At 41.0% G+C, this 21,419-nt stretch overlaps 1 protein-coding gene across 2 annotated transcripts in view; it reads right to left on the bottom strand.

The window, feature by feature from the left end:
* Positions 1-21,419, bottom strand: part of LOC145391397 (phosphatidylinositol-3,5-bisphosphate 3-phosphatase MTMR3) — a 137,794-nt gene that overhangs the window by 59,740 nt on the left and 56,635 nt on the right. For both annotated transcript variants that reach the window (XM_080266004.1, XM_080266005.1), the window contains exons 12-15: positions 21,032-21,162; positions 16,617-17,558; positions 6,075-6,192; positions 4,704-4,814 (exon numbers count right to left, since the gene is read on the bottom strand). In XM_080266004.1, coding sequence (XP_080122130.1) covers positions 4,704-4,814; positions 6,075-6,192; positions 16,617-17,558; positions 21,032-21,162 — 1,302 coding nt within the window. The remainder of the gene's footprint in view (positions 1-4,703; positions 4,815-6,074; positions 6,193-16,616; positions 17,559-21,031; positions 21,163-21,419) is intronic.

Raw genomic sequence — 21,419 nt, 5'->3', positions numbered from 1 at the left:
TTGGTTCCTGGATCAATGCCACATTTGCGTCTCTGCTCAGTTGAAAGGGGCACAATATCAGGCTCCACATTACCTCATTATCTAGTTATAAGGTTACCACACACATCATAAATGATTTCCTGCATTACAGGAAACCATTTGGCTTGCCACTCAGTACAGAGCCACCCTAAGTGGAAAATGGAATAATAAAAAGTGACGGGAAGAAAAGGGAGAAGTTGCAGGAGGGGAGGGCACAGACAGATATGGAATGATAAAAGCAAAGTAGGCAGCACTACATCATATGTGTGGATGACGGTTGCCCCCATCTAACATACTCAGTATAATAATAAAACATTGTACAGTACAGTACGAGGTGGTTGGAGGTGGCAACCATAATCCACTCACACGATACATTTTATAGAAAGTAATGTCACAGCATTCTGAAGGCAGCCACCAAACAGAGTTATTACCTGAGGAAACAGGCACATCATTATAAGAATAAAGCTGCTGCAAATGGAACATATATGTCATTTAGAGCATAAAATACAGACCTAATTCAAAAGAAACCATCATATCATTACAATCATGAAATTTAGTTACTGCAAAAGAAACAAGTATATCTATTGCCAGACGCCTCAATCCCATTTGGGGTGGCCACAAACAAATCGCCTCCAAGTTGACCTGTCCCCCGCCATTTCACTCCCCTGCTCCCAACTCACACCCCCCTCTCTCATATACCTCTCCACCCCATCCCTCCATCTCATCCTCGGCCTCCCCCTCCCTCTTCCCCCCTCCACCTCACTCACATACACTCTCTTCGTCAGTCTTTCACCCTCCATCCTCTCCACATGGCCAAACCACCTCAGTGTGTTCCTCATAACGCTTCCTATCACATCCACATCCACACCACAACGCTCCTTTATATCTTCATTCGTCAGCCTGTCTCTCCACGTGACTCCACAGGCTCCTCTTAAATAACTCATCTCCACTGCTCTCACTCTTGACTTGTGTCCTTCCAACAATGTCCAAGCTTCACTTCCCTACGTTGGAGTTGGTATCACAATACTGTCATATAGTAACTTTTTCACTTCCATGCTCACTTCCCTGTTTCTTATCACTGCTTTCAAAGAACCAGCAATCTTTCTTCCCTGTTGCACCCTTTCAAGCACTTCACCCTCCAAACCTCCATCCTTACTCATCACACTACCCAAGTACTTAAACGTACTCACATTTTCCAATTCCTCACCATCCAACCTCGCTGTACATTCACTAACTTCACCTCTCTCAAGGACCATCACTTTACTCTTCCCTACATTCACCTTTAGATTCCGTTTCTTACACACTCTCTCAAACTCATCCACCAAGCCCTGCAGCTCCCCTTCGTCTTCACTCAACAACACAGTATCATCTGCAAACAGTACAGGGAGTTTCCAAACACTGTCCTCTCTCACCAGGGCCACTCCAACATCCACTACCTTACCTTGTACCTCTTTTATTACCCCATCCATGTACAGATTGAACAACCATGGAGACATGACACATCCCTGTTTCAAACCAACTTTCAAAGAGAAAAATTCACTTAGTTCACCATCCACACACACTGCAGCCTTCGCATCATCATACATACTCTTCACAGCATTCAACAACTTCCCATCTACTCCATATATTCTTAACACTTTCCACAATCCTTGTCTATCCACCGTCATATGCTTTCTCCAAATCCATGAAAGCCGCATACAACTTCTTTCCCTTCTCTAGAAACTTTTCCACTAAAGATCTAAGAACGAATATCTGATCTACACAACCTCTTCCCTTCCTAAAGCCTCCCTGTTCTTCTCCAACTAATTTCTCTGTTCTTTCTCTAACTCTGTCTATGAGTATCCTACTATACACTTTTCCTATTATACTAAGAAGACAAATGCCCCTATGATTACCACACACTTCTTTTTCCCCTTTTCCTTTGTACAAGGGAATAATTATACCTGACTTCCAATCCTCCGGGACTCTACCTTCCTCCCATGCCACATGAAAAAAATAATAATTTATTGCAAATGAAACTGGTACATAATTACAACCATAATATTTTGCAGGGGAAACAAATAACATTGCAAGCAAAAGAATTTAAATTTTTTGCAGAAGAAACAGGCACATCATTACAACCATAAAACTGAGTTATTGCTGAGGAAACAATTATCATAAAAAAAAATAATAATAATAAAAAAAAAATAAATAAATAAATAAATTCATGGTAGAGGAAGCAGGCACATCATTACAGCCATGAAATTGAGTTATTGCAGAGGAAACAAACATCCTTACAAGCAAAAACTGCATAGGAAACATACACATCTTTACAAGCATAAAATACCAAGATATGTTCCATATAATACTGGAGTCAATATACAGACATGCGACATGCAGAATTTTTGCCATGTAAAATGTATAAAAAAGCAGCAACAGCAAGCAGACTTCAGAACACTGCATGGTCCAGTCCCAGAACTAATCAGTCTATACACCTCAAACAACCATCAGAAACAAAGCAAAATACTCATACACCTCAAACAACCATTAAAAACAAAGCAAAAAACTCATACACCTCAAACAACCATTAAAAACAAAGCAAAATACTCATACACCTCAAACAACCTTTAAAAACAAAGAAAAATACATGTGAGCAAACAATATGGGCTAACAGTTGCAACAGCTTCTGATAGAGTAAACAGATACTGATGTGAGGTAATGGCTTGTGGCATATTCTCACTGACAATGGTGGCTTCCAAGTACCTCTTCCTTACCACTTTATCTGCCTACTGTGTAATAAAAAATTATTAAATATAGTGGAAATAGTGGAATGAAGCAATTATTTGAGATATGTAGGAAGGCATTGATGAGTCAAACTGTACCAAGAGACTGGAAAAAAGCAATGATTGTATCCCTGTACAAAAATAACAGCAGGTGAAGTGTGTGCAAAAATCATTGTAGCATGAAACTCTTGAGTGTTGTAGGAGAGGGGTATGGAAGAACTGTCTAAAGGAAAATAAGGGATATAAAAGAATGACTGGTGGCAAACAAGGTGGTTTTAGGAGTGCTAGGTGTGGGATTAAAATATTTGCAATCATACAAACTGCAGTGGAGATGGTTTGTGTGAAGGACTATAAAATATTTATGGCACATGTTTATGGATCTAGAAAAAGTATACATGGTAAACAGAGAAGGAATGTGGAAGGCTTCACATACATATGATGTAGATGGTAAGCTGTTGTGTGCTACTAGCAGCCTTTACGAAGGTTGTGAAATGTGAGTAGGGGTAGGTAGGAATCTAAGCGAGTGGTTCAAGAGTGTTGGTATGAGAAAGCGTTGTGTGACATTCCCATGGTTGTTCAAAAATCATACAAACAGCATTATGAGAGGGGTAAAAACAAGTAATGGAGAGAGGAACCTCAAATCTGATGTATGGAGATGATGCAGTGTTGCTTGGAAATTGAGGACATGGGCTCAAAAGACTGGTGCAGAGCTCTGTAGATGTTTGTGAGTGCTGTGCCTTGAAGGCAAATGTAGAAAGTAGTAAAGTGATAGATGATGAGATAGACTGTGATTCCTAGTGTTAAGTTATGGTAAATGGAGTGAGACAGGAATTGGCAAGAGATTTGAAGTACCTGGATACAGTGAAGGAAATGAGAGATAAATGTGCAAGACATGGAAAGGAAAGTGGCACAGGGAATGAAAGTGGGTGGTACTATGCAGACCAAAGAAGCAGAGGTCTGAGCATGGCAGCTGCAAAAGGGTTGCATGAAAGAGCTTTAGTGCCTACTCTAATATAAGGGTGTGAGACTATGGTGTAGCATGAAAATGGATGTCAAGAGTATGAGCAGTGGAGATGGGACTGTTGAGGAATGTGTGTGGAGTGCAGAAAATGGACACGATAAGGTACAATGTGATTCGTAAAAGATGAGAGTAAGAAGTCTGCTGACACCAAAGCTGAAGCGCGTGCTTAGATGGTATGGCTTTTTTTTTTTTTTTTTTTTTTTTTTTTAAATGTGTCCAACTCTGGGCAAAGGCTTCAGGGCCTATTTCTCAGGGGCAGTGACCTATCCCAAGGCTCAGTAGTCCTCCTACACCTCCACATGTCACCACTTCAGCGCTAACACCCACTGTCCATACTGAATACATGCTAGGGCTGTCTCATACAGGACTGGTGTACTGCTGGAGAGAATGGGAGTAAACAGAGTGGTAAAAATGATATATATGAGCAAACCTGAAAGTGGGAGGAAAACATGGTATGCCTAGAATAAAGTGGATAGACAAGGTAAATAAGTGTGTGATAATGAGAGGTATAGGAGCTAACAAAGCAAGGAAACTGACAAGTGACTGAGCTGGCTAGATGAATATGTTGCAGGGTAGTGCACAACTAGGGTTTGCCACCCCCTTTTAGTCTGACAGAAATTAGACTGACTGTAGGAGAGACAAGTTTGAAGCTATCTGTGGAATGTTTTTGACCAATTGGGTATACCCAGGATTCGAGGGGCTTGGATGGAGAATGAAAAGGAATGGCTCAATCTATCACGCACATTGGTCAGTATCTATCTTTTCTCCTCTTCTTCTTGTTCTGGCTCTCTGGAGCCTATCTCATCCCAGCTTGAGGTGGGACAGGTCTGAATAATAATGAATGCACATACAAGACTAAAAAGATGAAACATGTAAAACAGTTCAGTGTTATAAGTGCTGACCTGGTCCTCAGTGGGGTCGTGATGATTGTGGTGGCAACGATTGTGCTGCACCTGATTATACAGCGCCTGTCTCGTGTTATGCAGGTCCCGACGCAGACTTTCCACCTCAGACTAAAAAAAAATCAAGGATGAAGTGGTCTGTACAGTCTGGTCCATTATTTCATATAAATATTTGCCAAATAAAGAGAAAGGAAATTTACCTAAACAGTGTCAAATCCTTCCAAAGGCATGATACTGTTGTTTGACTGATGTGGCTATGTTTGCATTCAAAGTGACTTGGGAGATTTTGTAATACCTATCCACAGCATTCTGTTCAGTACAGTACAACTCAGTACTCTCTTCTAGGTAAACAATGCAAAATATGTCAACATTAGAAAAAGATTATTATGGTAAGAGAATGCTAAGGGCAATATACAATATAAACTGCTACAGATGAGTACTACAAATCCTATGCAACTCAAGATACAGCCTTATATCATACTCCTGGAGATTTTTACAAAACTCAGATCAGTCACCCAGTCCTGTCCTTGCAAAGCCCATGAAGTAACTGATCAAATTATATCTGTAGCTTCTAACTGCACAAGTAAGCTACTCAAGATTTACTAAACCCCTTCACAACACTAATAATTCAAATTACGTTCTTATTACAACCAAACATTTTCAAAATAAAAACAATAACAATCATCATCATCATCATCATCATTATATTATTATTATTATTATTGGTTAAGTAAAAACCCATCGCTACGTGGGGTATCGTATCTTGGGGTAGATTTAACATGTACAGTATATAGATGCGTTTTTAAGCCTTTTCCCCCATCCAAGTCCTAAACTCACCCAAATGATTCTAAAAACAAGTTTCTAGTTACCCTAAACTCCCAAATAGCTTTAAAACAAACTAAACTAAGCCTACAAGCAGTTTATAACTCACCTAAACACAAAAATAAAATCTGACAATCACCAAAAATGTCTAGAAAAAATCAAACGGTAAGCTATACTCCAAAATGATAATGTTCACCCCATCTATGGCTAAAACACATTAATCTAAGTCTAAAAACAGCTTATAAATCAACATAAACACAGAACTTAAGTAAAAAGTATCAAAGGCATTATTTAAAAGAAAACAACACCCATCGTTATACAAAGGTTTGGCCATCATTCAGCATTAATTGAGTGGAAATTGGAATATACATCATCTACTTTTACTCTTTTTTTCCTGTCACTAAGATATGAGGAAATCAAAGGAACAAAAGACGTTAGACCATAGCAAGGGAGCTATTTACATATATATATATATATATATATATATATATATATATATATATATATATATATATATATATATATAGTACAAGTGTAACACAGTCTCACCTGGTGGTGGAGAAGGATTTGGTGTAACCTCTTGGTCACCTCGTCACTAACGTTGTGGAGGCCGTCAATGGTGGCATAGTTGTTGCTTCGGCTGCTATCACCACCATTAGTGCCAAACCTGTTACAATAACATTCACATAGTAAATACCTTTGCTAAACCTCACCTGATGGTAAGTGTTTGGTATTTTCCTATTTCAATCCTGGCAATACAGCAGAGTAAGTCCTCATTAATTGCTGCCTTTTTGCAACAGATTCCTCACTAAATTACTCTACTAAACAATGCCTGTTAGAGTTTCACCACCATTTTTTAGGTTGATTTATCAACTTACCTCCTTCGACATATGATCCAAGGGTTAACAGCTAGATGAGCCTAGAGTTGTAACTGCTACCAATTTCCCCCAGTTTACAGCACTATAGGATATTTAATCTGGGTATCTCAATAAGCCATGCCCCCTTTCCTCAGAGCCTAAGTTATTGTGCAGCTGGCTGGGCTGTAGGTAATCACTTACCATCTGACCATGGAGCTGCTAAGATCCCATAATAACATATATCACGCGATATAAGAATGCATTAACCCGTGGACTGCACAATTACCATTTTTCATCCCACACCGTGGTGTGCAAGAAATGAATTTTTTTTTTAATTTTTGTTTATTATAAACTTGAAGATATATATCCAAGGCATTATCTGGCAATAAAATAAAAAAATACTCCCTCTCTCTCCATCTTTGCGTTGGGCCATGCGTAAGTTTACGCAGAGGAGTAGTGAGAAAAAAAAAAAAAATGGTTTTAGTTTATTACAAACTTGAAGATTTGTGGTAGGTGGGGACACTCAACATCCACTCACTCGATGTAGTGTTGTTGTCGGGTGTCTGCCTCCTCCATCCTTCTCTCCTTCCATCCTCTTCTGTCTTCCTTTCCTTCATTTTTTCCTTGTCTTTCTGCCTACGGGTAACTATAAAAACTCCCCTTTTGTCATTCTTTCCTTTTCCTTCTGCCTGTGGGTGACTCTACACTGAGTGACAAGCCAAATGGTTTCCTGTACACCAGGAGACCATTTATTACGCTGGGTGGTAACCATATAACCAAATTTTGGCGCCTGGTGGATTAGTGGGTAATTATTGCGCTCCAATCGGATTGAGCCAGTGAAGGTTTACATCCAAGGGGTGGTTGGGGTTGACTGCTCATGTAATGCCACTCAGGGATGAGTGAGGCTGGTCACTCTCATCTTAAATGTCGGGACAAACTGCCTAGCCCCGGGCTCCTACGCTCCTCATGGGGCAATGTGGGATTGGATGATGGATGGATAAACTTGAAGATAAACATCAAGGACATTATCTAGTCACAAAAAAAAAAAAAAAAAAAACTCTCTCTCTCTCTTTCTCTCCAACTTTGCATAACGCCATGCGTAAGTTTGCTTTGGGGTGGAGTAGTTAGCAGTGATGCACGGCCAGCACAGCCTGAGCTGTGGCTCACAACACATCGCTACCCAGCCAGAGCTGTGGCTCACAACACATCGCTACCAAGCCAGAGCTGTGGCTCACAACACATCGCTACCCAGCCAAAGCTGTGGCTCACAATCCACAGGTTAATACCTGCAGATCTGCAGTTATTAGTGCTACATAATTTTCCCTCACACCACTAAACAGTGAAAGCTCGATTATCCAGGTTCGGATTATCCAGGTTTCGGTATATCAGGGCCATAACCGAATGGTTAAGTGGCTTGGTAATACATAAAATTATCTGTACAACAGCTCAGTTTAAACAGCAAGCATCCAGTCGCTAGCGAGTAAGCCACGAGGACACAATCATGAGTCTACCCCCACCCACACCTCCTGCTCACAACTCCATCACAAAGGTGGTGGGGTAGAGTTTAGTGAGGTGACTGATAACCTAACCTAACCTAGCTTAACTATCTAATAATATAACCTAGCCTAACCTAATGTAACTTGGGTTTCAGTTGGGAAATTGGGAAACATAATCCACCTTTGGGTATGTTGAGTAAGTTTCTTCCATTTTGCCAGAAACAATCATATGTGCGGATTAAGGAACATGATAATAATAAGGTAAGAAATCTTTCAGCAAGAGAAGGTACTTTACCACCCTAAAAATAAAGAGAAAAATACAGAAAACAAACTAGAGGAATAGGAATTGACTTGGAAAAGTCTTTAGGCTGTATGCTTAGACAAAAATTTATGGGTTTCACAATTTTAGGGGATGAAATGGAACAAAAATGTCAGCTAATCAGAACAAAATTACTTTCATCCCAAGTGTTCTCGTAAGTCAGCATTAAGTTCCACATTCTTCGTTTGATATCGCACTTCTCAATACATTTTGGACCGACTAAGCAAACAGTTATTTCTGCTCCTTAAAAGTAACTGTACATTTACTGCTCAACCTTTTGTTCGTTCTTGTGTGTATGTGTGAGAGAGTACTGATAAAAACAATAATGTATTCCATTAACTCCTGCATAGCCGTCGGCCTTGAACAAACCATTACTGTACCGGTGTCAATGACGTTGAGTTAGGGCGAGCTATAAAAAACTGTGAACAATTATGGGAAGGGATTGAAGGTCACTGGTACAGTATGTTTACACAACCCTACTCTACCATCCCAAGCAGTCAGGCAGTCACTTCATCCCAGATGTTTTCACCAATAAGTTTACATGTTAATGTAACATGTGCCCTAATTCTGAGTAAGTTTCTTATGTTATGCCGGAAACAATTGTATGTACAGCTTGAGGAACGTGATGATAATAAGGGAGGAGATCTTTCGGCGAGAAGGTAATTTACTTCCCTCAAAATAATCTGAAAAATACAGAAAACACACTAGAGAACTGTGAATTGAATTGGTAAGGTCTTATAGGCTGTATGCTTAGACAAACACTTATGGGTTCCACAATTTTAGGAGACGAAATGGAACAAAAATTTGTGAAAATCAAAAAAATTACTCTCATCCCATGTGTTCTCATAAGTTAGCATTTAGTTCCACATTCTCTGTTCAATATCATGCTTCCCAACACATTTCAGACCAACTGAACATTGTTATTTCTGCTCCTTTAAATGTACAATTCGTGCTCATTCTTTCATCCGTCCTTATGTGTATGTGTGAAAGAGAAAGTACTGATACAAACAATAATGTATTCCATTAACCCCTTCATAGCTGCCAGCCTTGAACAACGGTTTACTGTGCCGGAGTCAGTGATGTTGAGTTAGGGCGTGCTATATAAAACTTCAAACGTGTCAAGTGGGGTTGGTGGAGGATTAGTGCCCCTCCCTGTAAAACAATTAACTCTAAGACGTTGGCCACCCCGTTTGGGATACATGGCGTCTGGCAATGAATGAACAATTTTGGGAGAGGAACAAAGGTCACTGGTATGTTTACACAACTCTACTCTACCATCCCAAGCAGTCAGGCGATCACTTCATCTCAGATGTTTTCGCCAATATGTTTACATGCTAATGTAACATGCACCCTAATTTTAATAATTTTCACAAATCACAGCAAAACCACCAGATGGGTTGGGAGGGGGGGGGAGGAAAGCCAGGTGTGCCAAACAAGTCTTTTCACATCTGTAAGAAAAAGAAACTGGCTTTAGAACTTGGAATAAATGGTCCAGAGGCTGGCCACAGGAGCTCACAAATCTCTGAATTCACAGCCACTGAGGGGGCTAATCATACACTTTACTTTAAGTAGTAAAAGCACCTTACCAAATCAGTTCTTCGTGATAGTCTGTTATATTTTTCTGATTATTTCTGGGCTGGTAAATAAAAGTTTCTTGTTAAATCTGTTTCCCCATTGTTTTAAACAGGTCTGCTGTGACAACTCTTGTTTGGTTCACTAACGTAACAGTGGAAGAGACTGTTCCAACCTAAGTGTTTAACTAAACCTGGCCTAACCAACCTTAACTGTACCTAATAAATTAACCTAACCTAACCTCCAGCTGGGAAACTGGGAAACAAAAATTCACCTCTGAGTACGATGAGTTTCTTCCATTGCACTGGAAACAATCATACGTACAGCTTAAGGAACGTGATGATAACAACAGGAAGGAAACTTTTCAGCAAGAAAAAGTAGTTTACCAAACTGAAAATACAGTAACCCCTCTAAGACTCAGACACCTAAGACCTGGACACCCGAAGTCCCAGACATTTTGGGCTTAGGTCCATTAGTCCGAGTCACGGATAATCCTTAAGATATCTTGACAAAAGGCCATCTGGACAACGTCTGAAACGATGTGGAAAGGCAGTGTTCATCCCTACTCTTTAAATTTGCCGTGTAGTGACAAACAACTGTGTTTTGGCGCGAAGTTCCAGCAACGTCCGCTAGAGTGCCCCTCCATCCTCCACACTTCCCACCTACCTACCATCATGACTGCATGCAAAGAATTAAGTGCAGCACAAGTAAGAACAGAATGTGCAGTGTTAAAAAATCATAATTCACAGTGTAAAGGATTAAGAGCAGCACAACTCTGGATTACTGTACATGCTTCAAGTGCACCTTCACCACTGTCACAGCTTCGCGACGGCCATGGACGTGTTGTAAGTACCCCATACACTGCTAAATATTTCCTTACTCACTTCTAATTTCTTATTCTCTGGTTCGTTTTCATTTATTTTACGGTTTCTGTCTCTTAATTGTGTGAATAGGGTCTTAAATAGATGCTATGCATGTCCAGTAGGAGTTATTTAGGTGGCTTTCAATGTTAGGTTCGGTTGGGGTCTATAAGTACCTGTCCAGGGGCATTTTGGCCAAGTCTCAGGGTTGCTCTGGCTCTATTACGTCAGATCTTGGAGGGGTTACTGTAATCAGAAAAATAAAGATGCAAGCTCAAGGAATATGAATTGAATTGGTATGGTCTTTCTGCTGCTTAAAGTGAAGCTACAATTACCAGTCAATAAATCCATCTTACTGTACTTGTGTTTTGTTTCTGCCAGATTAATCATGATTTCGGACTATTTAGGCACCCCTTCACACCACACAGCCTGGATAATTGGGTTATCTCTGCACTAGGGAATGTTTTGTCTATAATCAATTTCCAAAAGGTAAAGAGAGGCTAAAGTAGTAAAATAGAGTGAGAATAAGTAGAAGAATGGTTGACAAATGTTTATACCACTTCTTACTTATCACTGATTTTTACAATGATCAAATCTATCTATCTATCTATCTATAGCCCGACGCCCTAATCCCGCAAAGGGTGGCCGCAGACAAAACGCCTCCAAGTCACTCTGTCACCCACCATTTGACTCCCCTCCCCCCAACTCACCCCCCCTCCCTCATATACCTCTCAACTCCATCCCTCCACCTCATCCTCGGTCTACCCCTCCCTCTCCCTCCCTCCACCTCACCTACATACACCCTCTTAGTCAGTCTTTCATTCTCCATTCTCTCCACATGTCCAAACCACCTCAGTATATTTCTCCTAATCTTTTCAATCACATCCACATCTACCCCACAACGTTCCTTCACTTCTTCATTCGTCAACCTGTCCCTCCACGTCACTCCACATGCTCCTCTCAAGTAACTCATTTCCACTGCTCTCACTCTTGACTTGTTCCCCTCTTGCAAGGTCCACGCCTCGCTTCCATACGTCAGGGTAGGGATCACAATACCATCATGCAGTGACTTCTTAACTTCCATACTCACCTCCCTATTTCTCATCACTGCTTTCAGTGTACCAACAACCTTTCTTCCCTGCTGTACCCTTTCACGTACTTCATCCCCCAAAGTTCCATCCTTACTCATCACACTACCCAAGTACTTGAATGCACTCACATTCTCCATATCCTCACCATCCAACCTCACTGCACACTCTGTGACTTCATTCCTCTCAAACACCATAACTTTACTTTTGTTTACATTAACTTTCAGCTTCCTCCTCCTACACACTGTCCCAAATTCATTCACCAAACCTTGCAACTCCCATTCATCTTCACTCAACAATACTGTATCATCAGCAAACAGCAACACCGGAAGCTTCCAAATCTCACCCTCATTCATTAGGGCCACCCCCACATCCACTGCCCTACCTTGCACCTCCTTTACAACCCCATCCATATATATATTAAACAGCCATGGAGACATCACACACCCCTGTTTCAGTCCCACATTGAGATCAAAGAACTCACTCAGCTTACCATCCACTCGCACCGTAGCCCTAGCTCCCTCGTACATACTCTTCACAGCACTCAACAATTTCCCCTCCACTCCATATATTCTTAATACCTTCCACATACCTTGCCTATCTATTTTGTCATAAGCTTTCTCCAAGTCCATGAAGGCAGCATACACTTTCCTTCCCTTCTCTAGATACTTCTCCACTAAACATCTTAGAACAAATATCTGATCTACACACCCTTTTCCCTTCCTAAATCCCCCTTGTTCTTCTCCAACTAGCTCCTCTGTCATATGCCTAACCCTATCAATGAGTATTCTACCATATATTTTACCAGTCACACTAAGAAGGCAAATACCCCTATGGTTACCACATACTTCTCTCTCCCTTTTTCCTTTGTACAGAGGAACAATTATACCTGATTTCCAGTCCTCTGGAACCCTTCCCTCTTCCCAAGCCAATCTACACAACTTCCATATCCACTCCTCAACAATCTCATCCCCATACCTAAGCATTTCACCACACACTCCATCAATTCCTGGGGCCTTTCCCAGCTTAATCTTCTTCATCGCTTCCACTACTTCCAACCTACTGATCTCTTCCTCCCTCCTCTCATCTCTTCTTCTCCCAGCCATTCCCCAACCACTTATGCTCACACTCTCTACATTCAACAAATCCTCAAAGTGCTCCTTCCATCTCCTCAATTTCTCTCTCTTCTCCACCAACAATCTATTATTCCTATCTTTCACTCCCCTACTATTTCCCCTTTCACACTGCCTTACTTTCTTTACCTCCTTCCAAAACAATTTCTTACTCTCCCTCCATTTCACACTCAGATTCCTCCCAAACTCTTCATCCACTTTCTTCTTACTCTCCTTCACCAGTCTCTTAACCTCCCTTCTCCTGCTCACATATACCTCTCTCTTCTCTCTCTCATCTTCTCCCCTACCTCTACTCGCCAACCATTCACCATATGCCTTCTTCTTTTGTTCCACAGCTCGTTTCACCTCATCATTCCACCATGCTGTCCCTTGCACACCCTTGCATCTCCTCCTCACTCCACAAACCGCCTCACACGCTGCGCTTATCTCTTCCATGAATATCTTACATACGTCTTCCACCCCTTCCATCTGCTCTAGCTCATACCTTCCCAATCTTTCTTCCACTATGCTCTTATACTCTGTCCTTTTCTCACTATCTTGCAATTTCTCCACTCTTCTCACAGGAGCTGCTTCCTCCTGTCTTCCCCTTCGTCTCCTCAACCACTTTCTTTGCAGCTCTACCTTGGCCATCACTAAGTGATGGTCCGAGACTCCATTCCCCCACCCTCTCCACACCCTTGCATCCAACACTTGTCTTCTCATTCGCTCATCCACACACACGTAGTCTATCATTGCTTTTCGTTCAACAAGTTCACCATCCATCCTCCTCATTACTCTCCATGTATACCGGTGGATCATCTTATGACGAAAGTAGGTGTTGGCTATTGCCAACCCCTTACCAGCACAGATGTCCACCAAAGCACTACCATTCCCATCTACTTCAGCTGGCACACCCCACTGACCAACCACTCCATCCACTCGTACATTCCCAACTTTGCCATTCATGTCTCCAATCAACAGCACTCTCTCGCTCCTCTCAAACTTGTCCATACATGCTTCTACTCTCGCCCAAAACTCATCTTTCACTCTTGCCACTCGATCCTCTGTTGGAGCATAAACACATACAATCGCACATGCTTGTATAGCTACTTTCATCCTCACCCATACAATCCTTGCACCCACTGTTCCATACTCTCTTATATTCTCCTTCCACTTCTTGCTTATCATCAGACATACTCCCTCTCTTGCCCTCTCATTCTCACTGACTCCCGCACATATACCTACACCGTATTCCCATTCTCTCATCCTTTCACCTTTCCATTTAGTTTCAGTCAATCCACATATATCCACTTTTGCATCTTCAAGCACCTGGACAATCTCTCTCTCTTTCACTTCATCATTCACTCCTCTCACATTCCATGTTCCTACCCTCATAATGTCCTTTGTCCGTTCCTTAGTCATCAACGTATGGTCCGTCCGGGTCCGAGGCGCTTTATTTGCTTTTTTAGTTAGTTCTTTTTACGGGGTGGGGCACTAACCCACCACCAAGAATTAAGTACAATTTCTCAGGGAGAAAATTATCTTGATTACCATGGTCACTTCAAATTTTATGAAAAGTGTGGCAGAGCTGAGGTAGAGAATTTTTTATGCAAAGTTTTGTTAGCTCATTGACTTGTATGCCTCACTGGCATGATTTTGGCACCATCCCGTGTTGCCAACCGTCGCTCAGCACAATTCGACCTCAGCTGCCTGGACACCACTGTACATTGTGAAAGAGAGAGAGAGAGAGAGAGAGAGAGGGGGCGGGACTGCGATACACAATGTTTGGGACTGAGAGGTGGTAGGAAACACCAACTAAACAAACATGTTCAAGCACTCTCAAATCTTTGCATAAAAAATTTTCTACCTCAGCTCTGCCACACTTTTCATAAAATCTGAAGTGACCATGGTAATCAAGAATACTTCCTCTCTGAGAAATCTTACTTTATTCTTGAAATGATTTGAAAGTTGCTGTAAAAATCAATGATAAGTAAAATGTGGTATTAACATTTTCAATCATTCTTCTACTTATTCTTGCTCTAAATGTATTACTGTAGCCTCTCTTTACCTTTTAGAAATTAATTTCCACAGACAAACATTTGCCAGGAGGAAGAGAGGTTTGGAAGTTGGTGAGGATAGGGGACAGGCAAAAGATCAAGCTGGATGGATGAATATTTTGAGAAGAAGTGTATGATCAGGGATCTGGAACCCATTTTTAACGTGACAGCGTCCGGGTTGATTATCAGATATGTTTAGGTGAAGCTACAGTACGTAATGAAAGTTTTTGGCTTATCAGATAGAGTCAGGATTCCGGGCGGTTGAATGGTGAGTGAATGGAACCGTGGCCCATTGAACTGGGCAAATTTTGGCTGTCTGGACGCTGCTACTCCTCACCCTGCTCTAGGGTGGGAAAGGACGTCCTGATGATGATGATGATGACAAAACATACACGATAAAAAGTGGTGTAAGGGAAAATTATGTAGCACAAATAACTTCAGACCAACAGGTATTAAAATATTCTTATATCGCACGATGAATGTTACTATGAGATCTTAGCAGCTCCGTGGTCAGATGGTAGGCGATAGCCTAAAGCCTAACCAGCCGTACGATAACTTAGGCACCGGGGAAACGGGGCGTGGCTTACCAAGACATCCAGACTGGATAGACTATAGGTATTTTTAAAATACTTGGTATGGTATTACAGAATAAAATCCTACCATTGCATATAATGACCTGGGGCATCACAGCCACTGACAGTTGGGTGGTTAGCATACATTTACCCATTCTCATGATGTGGATTCAGTCCAACCACAGAAAGGATATACAATTAAATGCAGTAGTTCTGTAATTCAAAGAGATAACACAGGGAATGCAGTACTGTGATTCTTGTGATATCACGTGAAGTGCAGTAGTTCTGTAAATCATGTGATACATTCACACCCTTTCAAGGTTCCCACAATGACTAATACCCATTCATAAACACAGCCACTACAATAATACCTAGCCAGGCTATATGGATCTCTGACCCAACACTCCAATGACAAAATGGTGTCCACCTGCCCTAAGGATCAGTTGCCATCAACGGCCAGTAAAACATACTTTAAACATGTAACATAGTGCTGCCTGCCAATATCAGGTGTGCAACCCAGCCCTTACAACTCAATCATATTCATCTTGGAAAAGCACAAGACATAGTGAATGGGATGGGATTAAGAATGTTGATATCTACGCAGATGTTGCCAGCCAAAACCTGCTGATTTAGAAAAAAATAAACAAAAAAACAAAAACAAAAAAGTACCATATCACATGCAAGACTATAACAGCAACAGAAAACAGGTACAGGCTACTAAGATTATCTTGACTGCTATAGTCTACTGGAACAAAGAAGCAACTACCAGTACTGAAAATTTAATTAATACAAAATAAATAAGACTATGCTCACTCCACTGTAACTTAGCCTAAAACTGCCACCTCTTCATCTTCACTGTCAAGCTGTAACAAGTGATATATATTAGAGTATGGTGCTTGTCACAAAGAAGTATTGTGGATAAGATGCTGAGCCACTGTACTATCTTATTCTACCACTGAGATAGGGGAAGTAACCTTCAAAAAGAAAAACTTCCACCAAACTGAGGAGGACAAACTAACATAAATGTAAAGAAACGGAAAAGCGCAAACAAAATATTTCTGATGTATGATGTTCTGAATAGTTATTAAAAAAGAAAACCTGATAAATAAATTTGTAACTTCTCAACTTTACAAAAACACACTAAGCTGCAGGACTCACCTGTCTTCACAGGGTGTTGAAGGTATACAGGATGATGGAGTGCGTGAGTGCATTGGTGTGGAGTAGAGTGAGACTCTGCTGCTAGGACCTGTTGTTACCCCTCGCAACCCTCCGGCCTCACCCCCAACCAGGCCAGGACTGCGCCAAGAGTCGCCACAATAGCTCTCATCCAGCAGTTTTTTGCTCTGACTGCAGATGCTGCATCCAGATGCTCCTACACCATTAACCAACCGCTTTTCTAGTCGGTCTTCGAGTGAGTTCTCTGGGTTCTTATGATGTCGCCGCCCATTGGAATTTAAACCATTGTTATTGGCTGAGCCCTGAAACACTTCAGGTTCCTCCCCAAGCATCCCATTCATTAAGGAGCAATATTTACCATTAAGCACCGATTTGGGGCTTTCCTGTCCACTATCCCCATTTACCAACTGCACCATATCACTATTTTTCTCCTGAGGGAACTTTTCTTCACTTGCTATTATTCCAATTTCGGCCACAAGTGTATCTGTAGATCCCTCTATTGACTGTTCAGCTAAACTCTTGAACCTGCGTTCACTACTAACCACCTCTCTATTGGAGTGCATATCATCCGGTTCTCTTAAGTCCCTCCCCTCCACACCCATTTCCTCCACTACTCCATTTTCCTGTCCTAACAATTCACTAGCCTCTTCTCCTCTTTCAATGCCAATATCACAGAGTTCATTTTGCACAATATTTACACTCTCAGGCAGTTCAGACTCTGAGACTGATGGTTCACACAATGTTAGTGATTCAGATTCATCATTCTGCCTCTCTCCATTTGGTTCACTTGTGGAGTCTTCATAAGTGTCCAAGTCATCACTAATTGGTTCATCGTTTCCAATTTCTCCATTTTCAACAACATTAGGATCACCATTTGCCAATTCAGTTCCTAGTGCTGAATTGAGCATGGCCATGTTTGGGCAACTGTGAAGGAGGAAAAAGTTTTGTATAATTATGTCTATACCACTAACAATCTTAAATTTACTGAATAGCCCAATATAGCTGGCTACTAGTACCACATTCAGCCTAAACCTACAGCTTTTTAGGTACATGAGAACTGGAAAAACTCTGAAAAACAGAATGTGCAATCTCTCTCAAGCAAGCTGCCTTTATAAAGACTTTGCCCCTCCTTCCCATATTCAAGTACAGGGTACAACTGTTAAGTATGGTGTATGCCTCTGCCAACACCTATACCAGACAACTCAGATCACCACCACAATCTAAGTAACTCTTCCTTAACCCATATATACAAAATTCATTGAAATCAACATCTTGCAGACAAACAAACCGAAACAGTCTTGAACTGGGCCTCACATTCAGATTACCAACAAAATTTAACTAAACCTTCCTTGTCCCATGAACCACGTATCAACAAAATTTCATGAAAATCCATCAATAACTTTTTGAGATATCTTGAAAATATACGAACGAGTGAATACACAACCTCAAAATTCGTTGGTGGAAGTAATGAAAAAAATACTGCTGTACTAAACACACTCATAATTTCTATTGATTGATTTTTGGCCGTGGAATCAAACTTCTGCAAAGTCTTCATTATCCAGTAGTTCATCCAAAAAAGGAGGAGGGGGGGGGTGCAGTACACACCATGTGCAACTGCCACTGTACTACCATATTTTGTCTACAATGCGGTATATCTGGGATATCCCAAGCACAAGTATGGGAAACATTTTAGAAGGCAAGAATGGCAGGGTTAATGGCATACTAAGAAAGACTATGGAGTAATGAAACAAAAAATACAGATCAAAACCTGTCCCGTACAACCATCAATATAAACACTATTGAAGACAAGACTTTATTAAGCTGACAATGTTTTGCTCTATACAAGCCTGTATAAAGCGAAACATAAACTTAATAAATACTTCAATACAGTGTTTATATTATGGTACATTCTGTCGGCTTCCTGCTCCCTCTCTCCCACCACCATGAGTTCACCAGTCCACTCCTACATTATCAGCCTTTTACCAATCTGTACTAAAGACTTCCAACTATAAAACAGCTACTTAATTTACTAACACGAGCTAATCTGGCTAAAGCGGCCGGTACAGTACTGTATAATATCAAGGAGAGATTATCATCATATCTATATATCTACCTACTGTATTGCCAGATCACTCAATCATGTAAAGGGGGGCCACAAAGAAATTGCCTCCATGTCACCCAGTTCCCCACCATTTCAGTGCCCTGCTCTCAGCTCACACCCCACTCTCTCATATACCTCTCCGATCCATCCCTCCAGCTCACTCTTGGCCTCCCCCTCCCTCCACCTCACTCACATACACTTTCCTCGCTAGTCTCTCGCTCTCCATCCTCTCCATATGTTCAAAGCACCTCAATGTATTTCTCCTAATGCTTTCTATCACATCCACATCCATACCACAGCACTCCTTCACTTCCTTATTTGTCAGTCTCTCTCTCCATGTAACTCCATGTGCTCCTCTCAAATAACTCATTTTCATTGCGCTCACTCTTAACTTGTTTCCTTCCAACAAGGTCCAAACTTCACTTCCATACGTTACAGTTAGTATCACAAAACTGTCATGCAGTAACTTTACTTCCATGCTCACTTCCCTGTTTCTTATCACTGCTTTCAAAGAACCTGCAACCTTTCTTCCTTGCTGAACCTTTTCAAGCATTTCACCCTCCAAACCTCCATTTTTACCCATCACATTACACAAATACTTCACTCCTAAAGACCTCAAATTTCTCAGAGAACCTATCCCCAGAACCGCAATTAGGGTCTGATTTTTCAACTTTCTCGGATTATAATTTTTTTCTTACAGATCTCTAGAGCTTGAATTTACACACCTGTTAATGTATATCTCACTATCATATGTCCAATGGTTACCATACAAGCGACTGTCAAAATAAAAAAAAAAAAAAAAAAAAAAAAAAAAAAGGTCTACCCTTGAATCTGCCAGAAAATGGCTAATAACCATACAAACATAACTGTAAACAATATATATTCCTAGGCATAAAACAAGGTGAAATAATGACCATGAAATGAAACTAAAGTTCATAGTGGTGCATAGCAAGGGAAAACCCCACGTGCCTGGAAACAAAGGGAAAGGAAGAAGGTGGAGGGAGTGTGGTGGTGGATGGAGGGAGGAAGGGAGGTGATGGGGGCGAGACGGAGTGAGGGAAGGGAAGTAGTATGCCAGTTACGCACACCAGCTACAGTATCCAGGGGGTATATGGGGGTATGAGTGGTTGGGAGGCCACAGTGAGAGGAGGGTCCAGTGAGGCAGAGGTAGGCAGACACACAGCTGGGGCAAAGGGGTCATCCCCCTCCTCTGGAGGCCCAATCCAGCCATATCCCACCAGATACTGAAGTTTCCATTGGCTTGGTCCCCTATACGTAATAAAAGAAGTGGTGTTACCTACTGCCAGTTTTTGGCAGGCTTTGCACCATTGTCAGACATAGGACTTTATGCTACACTTTCAGAAACTGTCGTTCGACAGACATAGGTCTTTAGGGGTTTATTGCACTTACATTTTCCATTTCCTCATCATCCAACATCACTGTCCACCCAGTGACTTCATTTCTCTCAAAGACAATAACTTTACTCTTCCCTACATTCATCTTTAGATTCAGCTTCTTATACACACTTCCAAACTCATTCACCAGGCCTTGTAATTCCCCTTCATCTTCATGTAACAATACATTATCATCTGCAAACAACAGTACATGGAGATCCCAAACGTTGCCCTCTCTCATTAATGCCGCTCCAACATCCACTGCCCAACCTTTTATCTCTTTTATAACCCCATCCATATACAAATTCAACAACCATGGAGACATGACACATACCTGTTTCAATCCAACATTCAAACAGAAAAATTCACTCTCACTATCCACACGCACTGCAGCTCTAGCCCCCTCATACATACTCTTCACAGCTTTCAACAACTTCCCATTTACTCCATTTATTCTTAATATTTTCAACATTTGTTGTCTCTCCACCCTGTTATACGCTTTCTCCAAATCCATAAAGGCCGCATACAACTCCTTTCCCTTCTCTAGAAATTTTTCCACTAAAGACCTATGAATGAATATCTGATCATTATAATCCAAGCTTACTATATACAAGACATGAAGTTAACCACTGTTACTTATCATTTTTTTATATTACTATTCCTACTGGCTACTTTATCAATTCTTACTATTAATTTTGCATGAATGGTTCACTGATAATATGAAAATGATCTGATGTTCCATTCACTGCACACAGTTATTTGTTATATCGCCAAAGTGTTAAATGTGGTGCATATTAGCTCTGGAGAAAAATGGACATTGCAAACAAAACGGGTAAGCTAATTAAAAAAAAAGTATTGTAACAGGTTAGATTAGTGGTACTAAGTTGTGCAGTGAGTCTCACCTGTCCCTGAGGTTGGGGTCAGAGGAGCGTCTAACACGATGCTGGGGCTGAGAAGATGCCCCTGCCAGAAGGTCATCATATGACTTCGTTTTCACCAGTTCCCCAGCAGCTGTTGGTTCCCCCTCCTCATCCTGATAGCATAGGTAAATCTATGAACTTCTGATTTCGACGTAACTTAACAATACTTACGGCCTTACTGCCAAGAACAGTCACTGTTTCCAAAACAATATAGTAAAACATTATTTTCAGTCCCAATAGCAAACAGTTAACTGAATTCCACTTCTTACCATGCTTGTAACAATTTACCTCCATCTTACTTTCATTCACAACTTACATATAAATTAAACTTATCAGTAACTTACTACCTATTACATACATATTCTGTATC

The sequence above is a fragment of the Coenobita brevimanus genome, chromosome 18 (genome assembly GCF_032717465.1).
Source record: "Coenobita brevimanus isolate Jiangsu-jjx chromosome 18, ASM3271746v2, whole genome shotgun sequence".
In the NCBI taxonomy this organism is placed as follows: domain Eukaryota; kingdom Metazoa; phylum Arthropoda; class Malacostraca; order Decapoda; family Coenobitidae; genus Coenobita; species Coenobita brevimanus.
This window is presented reverse-complemented; position numbering and strand designations above follow the sequence as displayed.